At 37.0% G+C, this 16,374-nt stretch overlaps 2 protein-coding genes across 3 annotated transcripts; one reads left to right on the top strand and one right to left on the bottom strand.

Annotated features, from left to right (window-relative positions):
- Positions 1-3,029: 3,029 nt before the first annotated feature.
- On the bottom strand, positions 3,030-13,947 carry kctd9a (potassium channel tetramerization domain containing 9a). Its single transcript, XM_057832934.1, has 12 exons — positions 13,805-13,947; positions 10,959-11,080; positions 10,837-10,880; positions 10,669-10,765; positions 10,524-10,582; positions 10,314-10,442; positions 10,188-10,255; positions 8,110-8,205; positions 7,738-7,887; positions 7,264-7,369; positions 7,050-7,183; positions 3,030-5,905 (listed from the first exon to the last, which is right to left on the bottom strand). The coding sequence occupies exons 1-12, from the start codon at positions 13,850-13,852 to the stop codon at positions 5,789-5,791; spliced, it is 1,170 nt and encodes a 389-aa protein (XP_057688917.1). The 5' UTR covers positions 13,853-13,947; the 3' UTR covers positions 3,030-5,788.
- Positions 13,948-14,210: 263 nt separating this feature from the next.
- ankrd39 (ankyrin repeat domain 39) lies at positions 14,211-16,093 on the top strand. Of its 2 annotated transcripts, XM_057832489.1 has the most exons (5): positions 14,211-14,265; positions 14,546-14,648; positions 14,723-14,826; positions 14,904-15,107; positions 15,218-16,093. In XM_057832489.1, exons 2-5 carry the CDS (start codon positions 14,546-14,548, stop codon positions 15,362-15,364), a joined length of 558 nt encoding a protein of 185 aa, XP_057688472.1. In that variant the 5' UTR covers positions 14,211-14,265; the 3' UTR covers positions 15,365-16,093. The 2 variants fall into 2 exon arrangements, with proteins under 2 accessions (XP_057688472.1, XP_057688470.1); XM_057832487.1 differs by lacking the exon at positions 14,211-14,265 and having other exon boundaries at positions 14,275-14,648.
- Positions 16,094-16,374: the final 281 nt, after the last annotated feature.

The following is a 16,374-nucleotide window of genomic DNA, read 5'->3' as shown; positions in this document are numbered from 1 at the left end:
GTGTGGTCTGCCTTTCGCCCTATGCCCAGTACCCTACTGACCCTTGTGAGGATTAGTATGAAAAATGTTGCAATGAAATTAATTGTCTTGTTGTGGGGCGTACGCTACAGCTCTATGTTGCAAATTTTCTTTCCCCACTAAATGCTTCAAAGTGTCCTCCTTTTTGGTGTTGTGAAATGGCCACCCTAATCCCAGTCTCTTCCTTGACAAATGTCCTGCCATCTCACTCTGATTCCAAACTGGTGCTGGTAAACAGTGAAATGAGTCTTTGTCCTTCCTATCTGTATTGTTGCAGTAAAACACTGGAACTGTGTACAATAGCCTGACACAGCTATTTTGGAGGTTCACTATCAGCCTTACCCAAAAGCTGAATAAGAATTGAAGCAAAAAAAGTATCTTGAGAAGGTGAATTTCCAGCGCCTTTTAGTGGAAGAATATGAAACTACAGCTAATGTGGGCAAACGGTCTTGCACACATATATTAGATTTTGTTAAAATACAACATGAAATGTTTTATAACCAGTGAAGAAAATTATATTCTACAGTATAACCAGGAGGGATGTGGGGGATACCTTTTTTAAGTGGTTAGACCGACCATTTCAATAGTGGATATTAAGAACTGTAGTGCGAGTATAAAAGCTAATGCGTGGATGAATAAATTATTTAAAATAGGGGAGGATGAGTTAAAAATGACGGAGAATGGAATAAAAGCTTAACCTGCTTTAACTTTCTCATTCCTCTTGAGAGAATGGCATGATAGTGGGTGGGCCACGATAGCAAATGATGGATGGACAATGATCCTGCATCCGCCACTAGTGAGAAATAAAATTATTGGAAAAGGACTAATATCTTTAAATGGGATGGTGAATAACGGGAGAATTTTTTTTTTTTTTTAATGGACTTAAATAAACATGTATGGTACATGACTGGCAAAAAGTAGAATGCTCAGAAAGGTAGATGGGACTAGAATGGAGATAAACAACAAGGAGAGTGAAGCGATGGAGAGATTAAGACAGAAATCATAGAAGATGAATGGATGTGAGGCACAGAGGGAGAATTAAGGAAGATAAATGAGAGGGAAGGATCGATATCTGAGAGATAGGCATGGAGGGTTTTTCCTGTGCGCTATTCCTGCTCTTTTCCCCTTTTATACCTCACAAGTAACACAAAGAACAATGCAGATATTAACATTAATAGCACAATCAAATGATTTTAAAGTTCTTCATCCAGATTGCCTGTTAGCAACATTGCCCTAAAAGGAAAAAAGGCAACAATTTACAACAATAATACAATATAGAATGTTCGGTTCAATTACACTCAATTAAGGCTTAAAATTCCCATTAAATCACATCTTTTTAATTTCTTGTTTCATTTCGAATTTTATCGGTGTGGTGTTTATTTATATTTTCAATTATTATTTATATTTTCAATTATAAAAAAAAAAAAAAAAAAAAAAAACATAATATCTCTTAATTTTTATGCTGATGACACGCAGCTGTATTTGACCCTGAGACCCAACGAACAAACTGCACTCACTAAATTGTTGGAGTGCATTTCCGAAGCAAAGCAGTGGCTAGCACAAAACTTTTTGCATCTTAACGAGAGCAAAACTGAATATATTACTTTTAGCACACACTCCATGATGAATGACCTTGAGCCCTACCATGGTGCTCTGCCTCCCTTTTTTAAGACGCACATTAAAAATCTTGGAGTGATATTTGATAGCAAGCGCAACTTTGAAAAACAGTTTAGTTCTGTTGTAAGAGCAAGTTTTTTCAAGCTCTGTCTCTTGGCCAAAGTGAAGCCTTTTCTTAGTCGCCACGACCTTGAAAAAGCAATTCACACTTTTATAAGATCTACTGGACTACTGCAATGCACTTTATGTTGGTCTTCACTCGATTTTTAACCGGTACACCCAGACGAAGACGAGAGTAGGGGGGAAAAAAACTGTGTTTTGCCAAAATTTTCTACACTGGCGAAACGTCCTACAAGAGGTGAATTTGACACTCAAAAGTACTAACGTGCGCTTTCAGCTTGTTTTGTTTAGATGCATACAGACTAACCATACTAAGGATACCTTAAGAAAATACTACGTACAGCGCTCCACTGGCTTCAAGTTAATTTTAGAATTGATTTCAAGCTTTTACTGTTTGTTTTTAATTCTATTAATGGCCAGGCTCCTTCTTATTTATCGGAGATTTTAACCCTCCATAACTCTGGCAGCGTTCTTTGTTCTACCAGCCAGCTTCTTTTGCAAGTTCCAAGTTCGAGACTTAAACAGTGGGTTGACCAATCTTTTCCAGTTTCTCCCCTCAGGTTGTGGAAAAGCCTGCTACCTGAAATCCAAACCATTACAAATCTAGGCCTATTTAAATCACGGTTAAAGACCCACAATTTTAGACTCGCTTTTTCTCCAGACTAGGGTAGCCTGGTTTTTATTTTATTTTTATTTATTTTCGGATTTTATGTTTTATTTGCTGTTTTGACTTTAATAGCGATGCGTTGTTTTTGTTTTCATTTCTATTTCCCAATGTCATTGTGTAATATTTTTTTGCCTTTTATTTTTCACTCACTATGTTTGTCGTTGTTGTAAAGCTCTTTGAGGACCTTTCCGGTTTTTGTAAAGGGTTATAGAAATAAATTCTATTTTTATTTATAATATTTTTTACAATTTATTATTAGTATTACATAATGTCTTTACATTTTTAAATGTGGCTCATGCAGAACTTACATAAAGTTCTTTCACCCTGCAAATTTTGGAAAAAGCCAAGAAGTCTTGACATGCCAGAACACAGCAAGGCTTGTCCAGTTGTGAAAAGAAACCGGCCACCTTCAAAATGAAAAACACATATAGATCCATGAGGAAAAATATGTAATTGAGCACCATGCGACAAGTTGCTACTTACATTGGTTTGCTGAAAAGCTTGGAGCGCTCTTTTCCCTCCAGGGTTCAGTCCGTAAGACCAGTGCTGACTAAAGATCACTTGCACTGATGTTGACAAAATCAGCCACAGCATCCAGGACTTCATTGTCGTGCTCTGCACAAGAGATTAGAATAATATAAAAGCTTGAAATCACAGATTTGAAAATGTGAATTCACCTTTGTTGAGAGAAATAAATAGATTTTCCTTGTCTGTTTAGTCTACCCTCTCGAGTGTCATCCAAGGTATTTATATGGCTTTCTTTTTCTGCTCAAAGACATCCATCTCACTGCAGGGGATCTCAAAGTGGGATTAAGCAACATCTGATTTTCACAGCAAGCAAAAAGTTTAATATGCTCTTAAAAGGAATACATGCACATTTTCAAAAGTCAAAGCAATTATCCGGGGCCTTTGACGTAACCCCCCACCCAAAAAAAAAAACAGACAAAGAAGCCTTCTCTTCTTTCAAGGAGTTTATTTTTAACAGTCAAAAAATGGAAAATTATTTCCACAGTCAAGTGCAATAATGACAAGGAGAGCTACACCCCTAGTTCTAAATAAACAACTGCTCCATTTTGCATTTATAATATGTTTTCAAATAAATAATCAGATCATTTCCTATGAGTTGCACGCTGAAGGTGTAATACACAAACATTGCCTTCATTAATTACTCACATGCTTAGTACCTTCTGTTAAATAGTTATAAAAAAAATTATATATATTGCATCAGAGCAGCGCAGAGCTATAACTAAATGATCTAGACCGCTAAAAGACAAACATGCAGACAGACAAAGTCCAGCACGAAAAAGATTGTTCCTCAATGAAAGAACTCCTCTCAAAATGTATTTACAATTTTTGGGGGGAAAGTTTTGGAAGAACTGGATTAAATATACATAAGAATACACAATTTACATTTTTGGGGGTGAAATGATATACGTGTATATATATACTTGTGCAAATAGGATTGTAGCATGAATGATTACATAGTTACCAACAACAAAGTGATGACCTATATATACCTATAACCTTTAGGCAAAACTAGATGACTGAAGTCTCTCTTCATTTGAAACCTAAGACATGACTAACGTACGTTAATATTTTAGTACACAGCGTCCAAGGGCGTAGGTTTGGTCTCAACATTGGTAGGGACAATATAGCAGCATAACCTGCATGTACACTTTTTGCTAAGGACGGGACATTATTAAAACGAAACAATTGGGTGAACAGAGGTCAGGGCTACATTTCTAACGAATATGAACCAAATAATTGATAGGCTAAATGATCGATGCAAAATGAATTGACTTACACAACTTTCATGTGTATCGGTCAGGGTGATATACCGTTTGATTCAAAACTTTGTTTTCATAAACTAGAAAAGAAACATTTTTGAAAACTTCCAGAATAAATGTCTGGATTTAATTAGCAAATTTAAATTGCAATAGTTGAACATTAATTATATCAACCCACAGAATAGATACAAACTTGTTAATAATCTATTAACTGTCCAGGAATGGAAAAAAAAAACATTTGTCTTTGGAACACTCAACATTGACAAAAGTAATGAATATAATTGAAAAAACATTAACATTAGAAAACACATACAGGAGGACATTTCTCTTTAAGCAGCTTCCTACTTGGGTTTTGCAGGTTAGCAAGTTCACACAGTTTAACGTTATGCAAAATGTGATTCAGGTCGGACTTTCAGTAGCAAAATTTGTGATGTGTTGCCCACCTCCACAACATTGACATCTGTTACGTTACTTACAGTAGCTGCTGCTGGCCACCCCAAAAAACCCTTTTAATATCCCTCTTCTTCAGAGGGGGCGGCATGTTGTATTTTTGTCGGCTTGTGTAGGTGTGCGTGTGTGTGTGTGTGGGGGGGGTTAAGGCGTCAGCCAATCAGACGTGCGTTTGAGGTAAAAAAAAAGAAAAAAAGAAAAATGGACTGGCACATTCAGCAAGTAAAAAGGGGTAAATGTAGATCTGAACATAATGAAAATAATTCACTTAATAATAGTAAGTTCAATTCAATCTTTACATCATGAAGGAAGTCAATCTAAATTACCTACATAACTGAACTAATTACGTAATACAAATAAGGTTGCTTAAAAGTTGGTAGTGTTATGTCCCCACCGTCCCTATGCAAACCTACACCCTTGGCAGTGTCACTTTTGAATACATGCGAATGTCAACTGATGCAAAAAGGAGGAAAAAGAAAGAGGTAGTTCCACAGACCACAAGCTCAACCTTTTGGAGCACAATATTGAGTATTGTGAAATCCATCGGCCACAACTGTAAATTATGTATTGCATACCTGAGGTGTGTTGACATCTAACTATTCGCATAGTTTCACAGCACCTTGAGCCTTGGTACTGCTGTCTTGCGGCTTTGGCTTTCACTTATAGAGGCCAAAGTTACTTTTGGAGAAAAGTACAGCAACACAGTCATTTTTAAGTGACCCCTACTGGTTCTTCAACAGCAGCATTCAGAAACGGAAACCATTGTGTGGTTTTAACTGTTAACATTAATTTTGTAAAATATACATAGGCAAAGATTATTGTGCCAAACACCAAATGATTGTATTCGCTGGACAGCATCCAGACACTTTTACAAACACTAAAGACATTATTTTGCTTTTATAATATAGGTGGATGAATAGGCAATGAATAACATCCAAGCAAAAAAAAAAAAAAAAAAACCCTGGATAAATAGTGCGATATTAAAGCTAAAATAAAATATGTGGACAGGGAAGTGCATACAATCACCTGCGTTAAATCAGGTAAGAGATTCAAAATGAGGGAATATACCGTCAAAAAGGCTGTAGCAGTTGAGTGATTAAAGGAGCCACTCGTGTCAGAGTCGACAGAGTTATCGAACACTTTGCGACATGTGTAGTGGCGTCAACATCTCCTCAAAAATAGCTCCTTTAACATTGGAACCCCTCAGGTTGGCCTCTTGTAAGTCACAGCCAGACAAATCGCAGTTCTGCAAACAAGCAGGTAGACGCATACTGTTACGATTAAATACTAATAGAGACCTAATAAAAAAAAAAAAAAAAAAGATTTAACTAGGTGTTCCCTAGTCCAAATCACCTGAATTTCCCCTTTGAGGGATTAATGTAGTCTTATCTTATCGAAATTGCACAGACAATGACGTAATTGAAAAATGGGTTCAAATAACCAATGGCAAACAACTAATCAGATGATGTCAATATCCACAGACGTCATAAACTGTTAACATATTACATAAAGATGCCTGTTGTTCTTTATTTTATTATTCTAACCATAATATGTTACCTCTTGGTCTCTGATAAAAAATAGAATTGCCCCCCCAAAATGCAACTTACACTCCAGTGCAACTGATATAGTATGTGTTTATTCCACCCTTCATGAGCATTTTTTGGCAGTTGACAATTTTACTCCAGTGCCACATCTAGTCCTCAAAATACAGCAGATTACATAATATAAATAAAACATATTAAATGAAAATCAAACCCCAACCTTTGCTACTTAAATAAAAAGGACCTGCAGGAAATCATTACGTTCCTGAATTTTAAATTCTTCTACTTTTAATTCAGTTGGAATGATCACTTTTTTTTTTTTTTTTTTTTTTTTAATTTTATTTTAATATTTTTTTTCTGGACAGTGGGACTATACTATACATCTGAGTAAGTTTTGTTGGTGAGCCAATGATTTCAGCATATTGTTCAGGGATGTTAAGCTCACACACAATCTTCTATAACGGACGGACAGTGCTTATATACCACATTTATCTACATGGTTACCATGCCCAAAGCGCTTTACAGTAGCACACATTCACACACCAATGGTGCTGCTGCCATGCAAGACGCTGCCAACCCATTGGGAGCAAATTAGGGTTCAGTGCCTTGCCTAAGGGCACTTCGACAGTGGCACTTCGTAGCCGGGAATCGAACCGCTGACCCTTCGGTCCAAGGACAACTCCAGCTACCAACTGCGCCACGGCCATCCGTGACTCTTAATTAACTGCAAATTAAATGTATTCAAATTCACAGCAGTTAGACTTTAATGTCCCAACAGCTCTCGACATCACGAATCTGGCTAAATAAGAGATTTATTAAGAGATAACCGCATTAATGGACTCATCTCACCTCGAGATCTGTTCCTGCTAAAGTGGCGCCCCGCAGGTTGCAGTTTTTCAGCTTTGCATTTTTCAGAGTGGCCACCCGTAGGTTAATACCAGTCATTTGACTTCCTTCCATGTCGACTCCTTTCAGGTTTGCACCTATTTTCAACAATATTGCTTAGTAACAAAACCCAAAAAAGAAGACCACAATTGTCTTGTTAAGATGTGTGATAGATTACCCTCCAGGTTGGCCTTCAGCCCAGACGGATCTTCAAAGTTGCATCCTTTAAGAGACGCTCCCTCTGCATTGGAGCAAAGCATCTTCACGCCTTGTAAGTTGGCACCCTAGAGAGACAAAGATTTTTTTAACAGTGTGTTTCATTGCAAATGTAAAGATTTGTTCTCACTTCTTAGATATTTATGTGTGTGCTTCTTATGTGCTTAACTGTGTGGGTGGTGTATATGGACAGAGCGGCCCTGTCTACACAATTGAGGGGGAGGAGGTGTGAGGTGGACAAAAAGAGACTCCATTGTACACCAGAGGGAACGCCAACTATCCATCTATTCTCTGCACCGGACTGGTCGCTAGCCAATCAGAGGGAATGTCAACTATCATAATCGAATTGCAACATACAGCAAACCTCATGCTGTACTAACTTAATGGCATGCTCACAACGATCTGCAAGAAGAGAAGGTAATATAGACTGACTCACATCCAGGTTGGCGCCGGACAGATCGGCCCTCTCCAAATTGGAACAACACAAATTGGCATGCGTCAGATTGCAGCGGCTGAGATTCGCCATCTTGAAATTAATGTAGCGCAAATCAAGTCGGGACAGATCGGCGCCACTGAAATTAAGACCCTACAATAACAACAAGAGGGTTTATTAACCAAAATAATATAATTTTGTCATCTGACCTAAATGTACAGCTAAAGCGTACATATACCCATGCAGTATTATTTTCTGATTACACACACAAGTAATGAGTGTTCAATATTTTTGTGTTTTTTTTCTTTCTTCTCCCAAACAGCTGCATCCAAAAGATACAATATTTTGATTATATACTCTTTCAACTCTTTTTACCTGGCAACGGAGTTCAGACTTGGTGGGTGTGGCCAAAAGAAAACGCACAAACTCCTTGCGGGAAATGGGAGAATGGTCCTCCGGTGGCTGTGAATTCTATAATCATAGCGTGTAAATGGGAGGTCAGTTCACACAGATGGGAGATATATAGCGTTGCAACAATTAATCGATTAACTCAAGTACCGTATTGGCCTGAATATAAGACGGCCCTGATTAAAAGACGACCCCCTCTTTTTCAAGACTCAAGTTTGAAAAAAGACTTTTTGAACACCAAATTAATTTTTATACAGAAAATAATTACAGTACATCCGAAACAAACAATTATAACAATATATTTGAGAGAAAAAAGCATGTTATTTTGCCTCATTCAAATCTTAATATCTGAAAATTTAAATATGTAGACTAAAGTGCAATCACATTCGTAAATGAATGGCTTTTGGTTTTTGAAATGTAAATAAACCAATCTATTGTGATAAAACAACAAAATTGCAATAACTGCATTAACCATCAAAGTGAAGTCTAACTGTAACTATAGTCTTGAAACAAATCTGAATAAGCAAATACATTGCAATAAAATAATGCTAACTTGGTTAAAATTGAGAGTAGCTGAGATCTGTCATGACAGAACATCGCTTCAATGATATCTGGCGCCATCTGGCGTCATGAATGGATATAACGTCTAGACCACGAATATAAGACGACCCCCAACTTTTCAGGCGTATTTCAATGCAAAAAACACCTTGTCTTGTATTCGGGCCAATAGTAGTTCGATTAGAAAAATAGCTTTGAATCAAATTTTGCTGCTTTGAGGATTTCTTTAATTACAGTGGCGTTGTAAGTTTTGGAAGTGATTGTATTTAGTTTTATTGATTTGGGTGGATACACTGCCCTCTAGTGGCAACAGTGAATATGACACAACTCATTTAAAATGGCTGAATCCAGCTGCTCCCTGTTAAAACCAACAGAAGTTTTGTTTGAGCTAATGTTTTTTCATGCATTCGTAATTTAGTTTATAGGTATATTTAGCAGGTTTTTTTGTGGGAATATGTGTTTGAAAGATTTGTTAAGAGCATTGTTAAAAAAAAAAAAGAGGTTAGCATTTTATAGCATTTAAGCTAGTGGACTTTTGCTAAGTTCTTTTGTTGTACTTAGATCTTCAATTATTTTTATTTTTTTATTTTAATACCTTTTGAAGCTCAGCTCAGGTATTTTAACTTATCTTTTATATGCATTTATTGCTCTTGTGAAATGAAAGAACAATTTTTCAGTTTGAAGAAACACTCGGGAATTTTATTTTATTCGCATTTAATGCTCTTTAGAAGGGTGGGTCTTTGTTTTACGCCTACTAAAATTTATTCTGCAATACATTAAATGTTCCTAATCCAATTACTGTATTTTCACAACCATAAGTTGCCCCTAAAAGTAAAATAGACAAATTATCCAAAATAGACGGTGCGCCTAATAATGTGGTGCGCCTATTGTGTGGACTGAGTACCAAAATGTGTCTGTTGGACTGAGCAATTTTTGAAAAGGTGGACGTAAGTGAGAGTGGCATGAGAACCATAAAGGGAGAAGGTTGCGTGTGATTAGGGCCGTGCTCCTAGTAGCGATAAAGCTAAAAAACATTGGAAAGGGTAGCTGCCGTGTTTGATGGTGACCTAGCCCAGCTGTTCAATTCGGAGACTTTGATAGATTTGTGGATTAATTAAGAGTGAATGTGAGTACTTTGTTAAATTCTTTAATAAAGTACAATTTGACTCAGTTTTGCTCCCGCTGCCTTATATATATATATATATATATATATATATATATATATATATATATATATAAGACGCTAGCGTGCATACTAGCGTATGTTTTTCATGCGCCCAATAATGCGGTGCGCCTTGTGTGTGTCTGTGTTAAATACAAAAATATCAGCCGAACATAAGCCTGCGCCTTTTAATACAGTGCAGCCTATGGTCGCGAAAATACAGCACTCGATTATTCGAACTATTTGATAAATTAATCGATTATCTTAATAATTGATAGCTGCAGCCCTAGAAAAATACTTTGTGAATACACCAAAACAACATTACCTTGATGACCAATTCCAACTGATCGGCAAGTTGCTCAATTCCAAAAAAGCGAGCCTCCTCAAGAACACCTGAAAAGCAGTTGTTTCTACTGTTCATATGGCTAAATGATCATAATCGCACCCTTACCTCTTATATTTATTCCCTCGTTGATAATGAGTTGGCCATGTCTCAGGTAGTTAAGAATAGGCTCGAAGTACTCAGGGCTGCGGTCAATGAGGTAGGCTCCATGCTCATCTTGCTTGTTTCCCCACACGTCTGAAGCGAAGACACAAAATCACTCAATCAAAGACTCACATTAAAATAAATGCATAAGAGTTCTGTGTTCCCCCAATGTACCTTTCTCTCGAAACATGTGAGCAAGCATACTCTCTGGCTCTTTGCTGACCAGAGTACTCCTAACGGACACATTAGTAAATGAAGATAAATAATACAATGAGAGGTGAGAGATGAATAGTGTTAAGTAATTAAGAGTGTGACATACCTGGTAGTGGTGAAGAGACGACCACCGATATTGAGGGTTAACCAGTCAGTGTGAGCCATTTGTTGTTCAGTTACAACTTGTACTTCATTTTGAAATTCTAAGAGAAATTACCATTGATTTAAGGGTCAATCAATGGAAGGTACAAGCTGTTAACCTAACAGAACTCACCAATAAATGGATCACCTTCCGAGACATACAGCACGTCATCGTCTCTATTTAAGACCAAGCAAAATCGTTTAGAAAAAGGTCAACTGGAATTTGTTTACATGTTTTTTTGTGTGTGTTTTTACCTGATTAGGCCAATGTCATCAATCAGACCTCCCTTTCCATTGTATAAACAAGATGCTTTGATTCCTAATTTATTGCTGGCTACAGATAGTAAGTCCGACAAGGCTCCATACACTGCTACAACCTGAACAGAGAAAATATATCTGTTTTATTTATTTGCATTTAGGTCTTGAGACAAATTGGGAACAAGATAGTTCCTCAGCCCTCATGTGGGGTTTGATCATCTCAAGTTTAGTGTGTATGCATTGAAGTCCCACTGTCACCATTTTCCCACACTAATTAAATGATTGAATCATGTCAAAAGATATTCAAATTATAGAGACACCGTTAGATTTATAACTATTGAAATTGCGTCATAAAAATAATTTTTGCAGTGGTTTGCTTCGGCATAGTTGACACAGATGACGTATCAAAAGATCGAATAACTTATCATCTGAAAAGCTTAAAATCAGGTTATTTTTACTGGTGCACTTTTGGCGACGTGCCGATGACACCAGATAATGCCGTGTTGTTTCGATTCCAATGTGTGTCAAAAACTCTTCATTGGAAATGCTTACTTTCTCACTTGATGTTTTGATCAAACAAGAGAAAACTCCCCATTATCCACGCCCCTTCATTCTTGTCAGATTGATCTAAACCAATCCAATCCACTCCGCTCTCACCGCTTGGTTGGATGGAACTTTAAAGAGGCTTAAATCCGCATTGTTTGTGCTGGAACAATTTCCTATACATGAAGTATGAAACATTTTTGCGATAAAAACAATTAAATTGCTTGGGTGGGCAAGTATAACGCTGGTCGCCACAATAATGAAACCACATGCAAAAGACTCCCCTTTCATACATCGCTTGCGGTTTCTGATTTCGGCATCACTGGCAAACAGTGGTAGCCTCGCAGGCAAGACAGTACTTCCTGTTTCCTTGATTAATAAGGCAGTAGCCTGGCAAACCTCAAGTGTACGACCACTACACTTGTCATCTGTCATTCGAGGAAAGAAGAGACAGGAGCTGCAGACATGACCAGGAAGAATTTATTTGGTTGAATGTCGGCGTGCAAAGCAGTTCTTGTAGATAGTTTTGACTAGGGGTGTGACAAATTATCGAAATGGTGATATATCGTGATACTTTGTATCCCAAAAGGTTATCGATATGCTCCTGTCAAGAATCGAAATATCGTTTTAAAAAGGTGTCAATTAAAAAAAAAAAAAAAGGCTGGCATTGACAGTGCTCGACGCCCAATTCATTTAGACTGGAAAAGTTCGTTCATTCAAAACCAGAGCATTCACAGTCATTCGGTCCGATTTTTGGGGCATTTACAGGTCACTTGCTGTTCATTTTAGGGCATTTACAGGTCATTTCCTGTTGAGTTTGAGTCACTAGCCACGTTTACATGCTGACTTTTATTCATACCGATTCAAATCATTCCGAATGGAAATTTCAGATCAGCTGTTTACATGTCACTTCATCTATTCCGATCCAGCGTTTACATGTGTCTGCCTTTATTCCGAAAGGACGTTTGACAACTGCCGTCTGACATGCGCAGATTAAGCAAAACAAAGCGTCACGTTGCAAAACATGGAGATCGAGCGTCAGATCAGCTGCTGTTTTAACTTTTCGAGTGGAAACAAAACTTCAGAGTGACACGCCGTTCATTTAAAAAGTTTTGTGGACTGGTGGAGGGATTCATGGATATAAACTTTCCGCCGGACTCCAATTCGGTGCGCTGTGCGTGTGCTTGGAAGCCATGTTGCAAGTGACGTTACTTACGTCACCAAGTGACGTCACCACGTCAGTACGGCGCATGTGCAGAAAGAACGCAACCAGACACCATTCCGCTTCCCTGTTTACATGATATAATTTTACTTCTAATCGGTTTGGGAAAAGGAATATTCCACCCCTGTGAAACGGAATGAAATTCCATTCGGTTTGGGCCTGTTCATTCCGAATGAGGTGTTTATATGGAACACATTTATTGGGTTTGAACATCTAAACCGATTGCAATTGGAATATTTGGCTCCATGTAAACGTGGCTACTGCCTATTCATTTGGGTGATTCCCAGGTCACTTCCTAATCTGTACCGCAAAATAAACAGCAAGTGACCCATAAAATACTCCAAAATCAACAGGAAGTAACTAAAAATCAACAGGTAAATGACCTTAAATAGCCCAAAATTACCTCGTTGCCTGGCATTGGCTGCCACTGACGGCCATAGACATTTAATCCGTTTGAAGTGGGAGGGATTGCAGCGAATGAACATTCGTTCGAATGGATTGGATGTCTACTAGTGATAAACTCATTCCAATTCACAGCAGAAGCTTGTTATTCTGTTTATTAGTTAGAACATTATATATATATATATATATAATTATTTATTATATGTTATATTCGAATATTCTAGGATGATTTCCTGACCAATGCATTGATAATCATTGTATCGCCATATCGTCAGATCATCGTTAGCTTTGTATCGCAAATCGTATCGTATCGTGAGGTACCAAGAGGTTCCCACTCCTAGTTACAACAGTGGTTAAAATGGGATCAAAACTGCACGTGTCATTGATTTGGTTAATTTTACAAACCAACCGACTACGGGTTGTGGCTCAGTAAAATACAATCAACCTAATTCAGTAAGGTACCCCCTAAATGACACTGGGAAATCAGGCTTATTTTAAAAATAAATAAATAAATAAATAAATAAATAAATTTAAGGGAAAAAAAACACCTTCAAAGAGCATTCAATCAGCGAGTGATTTAAAACTTGAGCGGCAAATAAAACTTTCAAACCCACAAAAACAGGTCAAACAGCAGGCCAAACGACGTCCTACAACAGCAAGACGGGTTTTAACCTACCTTGCCGTTTTTAGAAGTCCCGTTGACAAATAACGTGACTCTTCTCATTATTGCTCTTTGGTTGATTAAGTTTGGTTTTTTTGGAATTTTATAAACTACTTTGTGCCAGCTAGCAAACGTGTACGGTATCTCAAGCTTGCTAGCTCGTGTGAAAGAGTCAATAACGCGAGGACGACGGTGCCTTCAATGTAATCTGGAATTAATGTAAAATGTAAATTTAAATTATTATATATTAAAGATTTTACTGTTTTAAATTATAATATTTGTTAATTATTTGTTTTTGAAGTATTTTTTTAGCATTTATTGTAAACATAATGTGGTTATTTTGTCTTAATTTAAATTGCGATAAAGTCAACAACCCTTTGTACAGGTCCGTGAAGGTATCATCTGACTTTCGCATTGCGATTGGCCAAGCACAACCTGACGTCATTACGTTTGCTACGTCTGTGCTGACATATCAGGTAGTCACATTGAATCGTGTTGTGCTTGTATTTGTTTACAAATAAGGACTAAATAAATCATTCACTACATTTTAAGTAGTTTTCGCAACTAATTCAATTAAAGCATGATACATTGTGCTTAAATTTATTCTCAATGTGATGCTCAGGGTATTAAGAGGTTTGACTTGTACAGTGCAGCGCACTTTTGGCAAACAAAACTAATAAGAGGCAAATGCTTGCTCTTCATAAATGGGTTAAATGCTTGAATAATGGCGATTGAATTTTATTTATGTCACTGCAGATGAACACAATGGCCTCTGTTGGAGAACATAGCTGTTCGTGCTGCAGCCTTCCCGTCTCTCCCAGTGTTCACCAGACAGTTAACGAGATGGATTTTGAACGAGGTTTGTTTTATATAATTATAAGACAGCTTATGCATTGTATATTTAGGATAAAAGTAAAATGTTATTGTATGCAGGCATCTGGTCGGCCGCGATGGATGGAGACTTGAAGAGAGTCCAATCAATAATCCAAAAAGGCACCAATCCAAACCTTAGGGACTCCGCTGGATACACAGCTCTAGTAAGTTCTCTGACATGAAGATGATTATGTTCACTGGCCTTGCTCAATTAATCTGAAATGTTTCTTTTTTATTTCAGCACTATGCAAGTCGCAGCGGTCATTTCACTGTATGTGAGTTTCTACTAAAGAAAGGTGCTTGTGCATCTCCTCAGACACCAGGTGGTGCCACGCCACTTCATCGGGCATCATTCTGCGGTCATGTGAATGTTGTCAGATTGCTGCTGCACCATAAAGCTGATCCATTGACCACTGACGATGATGGCGCATCACCTCTACACAAGGTAAGAGAGGACCTGCCAAAATAAGTATGTGCCCAAGGAGATTAAATTGTTTTTATTGTGTGTTAACAATTCTTGTTTTTTTTCTGTTATTTTGTGAAATGATCGGCCAGGCTGCTGAACAAGGACATGAAAATGTCTGTCAACTGCTTCTTGAGGCCTGTCCTGCCCTTTGCAGTCAGAAAAACAAGAGGCTTCAGCTACCCTACCACATGGCCTCTGAAGAACATTTGCAAAAGCTCTTAAAACAATTCTTGTAACTGTACGTGGGTGGAAAAGCACCAACAGTACAAAGCTTAAAACTGTGACATCCTTAGATCTGGTGTGGATTCTTTGGCTTGCCCAAAGGCGCCATGACGATGCCAAATAAGCAGCACTCGTGCTTGTTCTAGCCACGTTTTCAAGAACTGACTTATTGCCTTTCAGTCAAGACCACATGCATTATACCTTTCTTTAAATTGACCACTTAGCTCTAATAAACTCAGATACAAGCTGTTTTAACATTTGCCACCCACAAACTCAATAAGTAAGCGACATTCTTATATCTTTATTTCCTATTAATACATTCGAAATCTAAATGAATGCAACATCGGTTCTGCGCATATACTGGAAGCTGTATTACATGTGTGAAACTATGGAGGTAGATTTCTGTCTTTATTATTCAATCAAAAAAAGTTGCTTCAATAAAAAAAAAGTCACTAAATGTGTTTAAATGCAAAAATAAATTGGAAACTCAATAAAATGCATTTGAAAAACGATTTTTGATTGATTGATTTCTTTTTTTTTTTTTTTATTGGTTTTTTTTTTTTTGATTGAAGCAACTTTTTTGGGGATTGAACGATTTAGACACAAATGTCCTACCCATAATATGGCCCAAACACAAAAAGAACTGCTTAAATCAAAGAAAACATTTTAAATAAAAAAAAAAAAAAGTGTTCAAATGCAATTTTTTCAGTCTCAGATATTTCTTTCGCATCCAAAAACGTTTTTCCTAAGATTTGAATTTTTCTTTTTTTGATTGAAGAGATTTTTCTTTTGAAAATATATATATATATTTTTTTTTTTTGACACAAATGTCCTAACCAAAGTGTGGCCCAAACGCAAAACATTACATGAATCAAAAAAGTTGTTTCAGTACAAAAAAAAAAAAAAAAAAAAAATCAAAGAAAATTAGTTTTCAAATGCATTTTTTTTAGTTTCGAATTTATTTTTGCATTCAAACTTTTTTTTTTTTTTTTAATGATGTGACTTTTTTTTAAATTAAAAATAT

This window comes from Corythoichthys intestinalis, chromosome 3 (genome assembly GCF_030265065.1).
Source record: "Corythoichthys intestinalis isolate RoL2023-P3 chromosome 3, ASM3026506v1, whole genome shotgun sequence".
In the NCBI taxonomy this organism is placed as follows: domain Eukaryota; kingdom Metazoa; phylum Chordata; class Actinopteri; order Syngnathiformes; family Syngnathidae; genus Corythoichthys; species Corythoichthys intestinalis.
The sequence above is the reverse complement of the archived record's forward strand: the minus strand, read 5'-3'. Positions and strand labels throughout refer to the sequence as shown.

What these genes read in the sequence shown, in the direction of transcription:
- ankrd39 (XM_057832487.1), top strand. Translation starts at nt 14,534, where the DNA reads ATGTCACTGCAGATGAACACAATGGCCTCTGTTGGAGAACATAGCTGT. An exon ending in CGAGATGGATTTTGAACGAG is followed by an intron (nt 14,649 to 14,722) that starts GTTTGTTTTATA and finishes TATTGTATGCAG; the next exon opens with GCATCTGGTCGGCCGCGATG. An exon ending in GCGCATCACCTCTACACAAG is followed by an intron (nt 15,108 to 15,217) that starts GTAAGAGAGGAC and finishes ATGATCGGCCAG; the next exon opens with GCTGCTGAACAAGGACATGA.
- kctd9a (XM_057832934.1), bottom strand. Translation starts at nt 13,852, where the DNA reads ATGAGAAGAGTCACGTTATTTGTCAACGGGACTTCTAAAAACGGCAAG. An exon ending in GGACTTCTAAAAACGGCAAG is followed by an intron (nt 11,081 to 13,804) that starts GTAGGTTAAAAC and finishes TTCTCTGTTCAG; the next exon opens with GTTGTAGCAGTGTATGGAGC. An exon ending in CGTCTCTTCACCACTACCAG is followed by an intron (nt 10,583 to 10,668) that starts GTATGTCACACT and finishes TGTGTCCGTTAG; the next exon opens with GAGTACTCTGGTCAGCAAAG.